Raw genomic sequence first — 2,850 nt, forward strand, 5'->3', positions numbered from 1 at the left:
GGCATCAGTGCTATCAAACCGCCGTGCAGGGATCAATAGAAGGTCATTCGTTTGTACTTGGACCGCGAAAAAACGTCTTTCCGAATCGGTTACGGTCCGAAGAGGAGAGAGGCTTCGCCCAAGCCAACGTTGTCTAAACTCGAAAGGTACTGTTGCTCGGATGTCCAAAAGGAGACCAAGTCCAACACTTTAGTTCGACCAACATGGCAATCACGAGAGGGAAATCGCGGGTGACACCAAGCACGGTCGATTTGATGGCCATGCTGTCACGTTGCTGCGGCCCTTAGGCCAGCTTGACACGCGGCGAGTTCCTGATGACGAAATCTAATAATACTTTGTCGACAATTGCTAACCTCCGCCTTCCGCCGTTGGTCTATGTAATAGTCTATTCATACTCTGTACATGGTGTTGCTTGCCTCACAAATGAAATTATATCATCTTCTATCTACCCTGCTTGTAGGTTTATAGGACCTGAAAGATATCGTGCTATAGCTTGGACTCCGATGCATCATTAGACATGGAGCCTGTGTCTGGAAACTCTTCATCTCCTGCAAACTTCCTATTGCCGGGAATTACATTGTCAGTACAGGTCTCACAGTTTTTGCTCTGCTTTTGGGACAACACATACCAGCCTCGTTCTTCGCCACCGCTCAAGAAGCTGCAGTCGCTGTTGGCCTCGCACGTCCAACCTCCAACAACATTAGGGCCGGGCTCTTTTTCAGTCGAATTCCCCGTTGCTTGCGGCCCATGGCCATCCTGATTGTTAAGTTTCCGGCGGTAGACACTCACTCCGCACGTAAAGGCATGGAAATCGTCCGTGTCGACTGTTTCAGGGAAGCATCCCGTAAGAACACGACCCAACGTAATGACCACGGCCGCGTGAGTACACAGAACAACGGCTCGCCTATCTTCAGCGTCGCAGCGATCAATGATGCTCTGCATCGTGGCCGTAAGCCTGGCCTGCAGTTGAGCCAGCGTCTCGCCCCTCTTCGGAGGATGCTGGGCCGACACGTAGCTCTCATCAAAGGCAGGGAACAAGGATTTCAAGACGGAGTGAGAGGCTGGGCCAGGATGCTCAAAAGGAGCTGACCCAAACCACTCGCAGAGTCCGTGCTCAGGACGTATTATCGTGGTGGCAGCGGGAGAATCACTACCCAGAGCGTCGCCATTGGCCTGTTTCTGTTGCTGGAGCTCAACAAATGGGGTAATGGTCTGAAGACACCGGTAATACGGGCTCGAGTATACAGCCTCTACGGGAGGATCCAGCGTCGTGAGGTGACGCCCAAGCTCTCTTGACTGATCGACTCCGTGGGCGGTGAGGGCTGGGTCCACAGCAATTCCTGTTGGTGATGGGATGGAAGCTGAGTACACTCCCGTGGTGTGGTTGACGGACCAACTAGACCGGAACTGGCGTTGACAATAGCAATGGTCAATACAAGAGCACTCAGCCTCGTGACGCCATTGTGTGCGGTGCAAGGGGGGTGAGGGGATCAAGGACAAACTTTACCCCATGGCGAACGACGTATATTGTCTCGAGAGGCATGACTTTGGCTTCTGAGTAAGTCAATTCAGGCTGGAGGGAGAGGGGAAAACGAAATAGCTGGCCAAGGGCCGGAGAACAGAGGCCGGAGAACAGAGGCCAGAGACGCTCGAACCAGAAATGCGTGGTGATGCAAACCAAGGCGGAATCTAATCTCGGATCCGGGGTTGCTCAGGCCAGACAAGACTATTAGCTTCAATATGTAAGCATGTATGGTCAAGTATAGTACAGGTAGTGACCAGAGCACAAACACACTGACCGTTTCTATCTCTCTCTATCTTCTTTTCCGGACACAGAGACAATCCCTGTTGTGTTGTACCTCGGGATTTTTGCTTACAGCCAGACAGAGGTCCGTGGGGCTCAGGCACCTTCTACCGTGGCTGGTGGGACAGCCGGAATTGAGCCTGTGCTTCTTGAGGACCTCAACTGATGTTAGCGCCTTTCTGCAGGCCCGCTGGAAGAGGAATCTTGCGAGTAAAGGGGAGGCGCTTCGTCGTGCCTGGTGCCAAATTTGCGTTACAAGTCCAGATTGGACGACGCATTAAAAAGCAGGCCAGTATTGGCTAGGCACCGGGTAGGTAGGTACTGTGTGCTGCCACCACTGTATCAAGTGCGCAGGCACTAATACAACACATGACCACTACGGCGAACTATTACTTGCGTGTCAGGTATTTCAACTACACTCGATATATATGGTGACTTGTTTTGCACGCAATTCGTACTCCATGACACAAAGCGCACTTCTTCTGTTCAGAAACGACGGAGAGAACAAAGTAAGATCCTCTTACTTCCTCCGGGGAAGCAGGGGAGTTCTCAGCAACACAGCAACATGGCGAGGCTGGCCACTATAAACGGCGCAGCGCTAAGCAGCATATCTTCAGCTCCGGGCCAGAAATTTCCGTTTCTGGTAGAGTTAGCCGAGCCAAAAAGCAATGAGCGCAGTAGCTGTTCTCCGCAGTCGTCTCAGGTATAAGGCAACACTTTTAAGATTCCTCGAGTTGGGCAAAACACGAGACGTCTTGGAAATGATACAGTCTGTTTTTGCCGAGATTCCTGAATATAGAGCTTCCCAAGGCCAACTGTGGATAAAGTAAAATACACGGGATCCAGACATTGGGGGGCCTGTGCCCAGTGACTTATAGCCAGTGTCCTACACTCTGTACGTGCTCTATGCGTTGCCCCATATGCGTCTCCTCCACAACACAAGGCGGCAAAAGGTGACATTTGACTGATGTTTCAACAGCATAAATATCCAAAGACCGAGAAAATCAAAATCAAAAAGTCGGTAGGAGAACCCATGTCCAGAAAAG

The 2,850-nt window shown here is 51.3% G+C and overlaps 1 protein-coding gene across 1 annotated transcript; it reads right to left on the minus strand.

The window, feature by feature from the left end:
- GGI43DRAFT_390475 (histidine phosphatase superfamily) lies at positions 1-2,171 on the minus strand. The gene is made up of 5 exons (XM_083204319.1): positions 2,013-2,171; positions 1,800-1,961; positions 1,508-1,733; positions 629-1,407; positions 1-559 (listed from the first exon to the last, which is right to left on the minus strand). Exons 3-5 carry the CDS (start codon positions 1,541-1,543, stop codon positions 487-489), a joined length of 888 nt encoding a protein of 295 aa, XP_083066145.1. The 5' UTR covers positions 1,544-1,733; positions 1,800-1,961; positions 2,013-2,171; the 3' UTR covers positions 1-486.
- Positions 2,172-2,850: the final 679 nt, after the last annotated feature.

This window comes from Trichoderma evansii (genome assembly GCF_050947405.1).
Source record: "Trichoderma evansii strain SZMC 28006 chromosome Unknown GGI43scaffold_1, whole genome shotgun sequence".
NCBI classification, from domain to species: Eukaryota; Fungi; Ascomycota; class Sordariomycetes; order Hypocreales; family Hypocreaceae; genus Trichoderma; species Trichoderma evansii.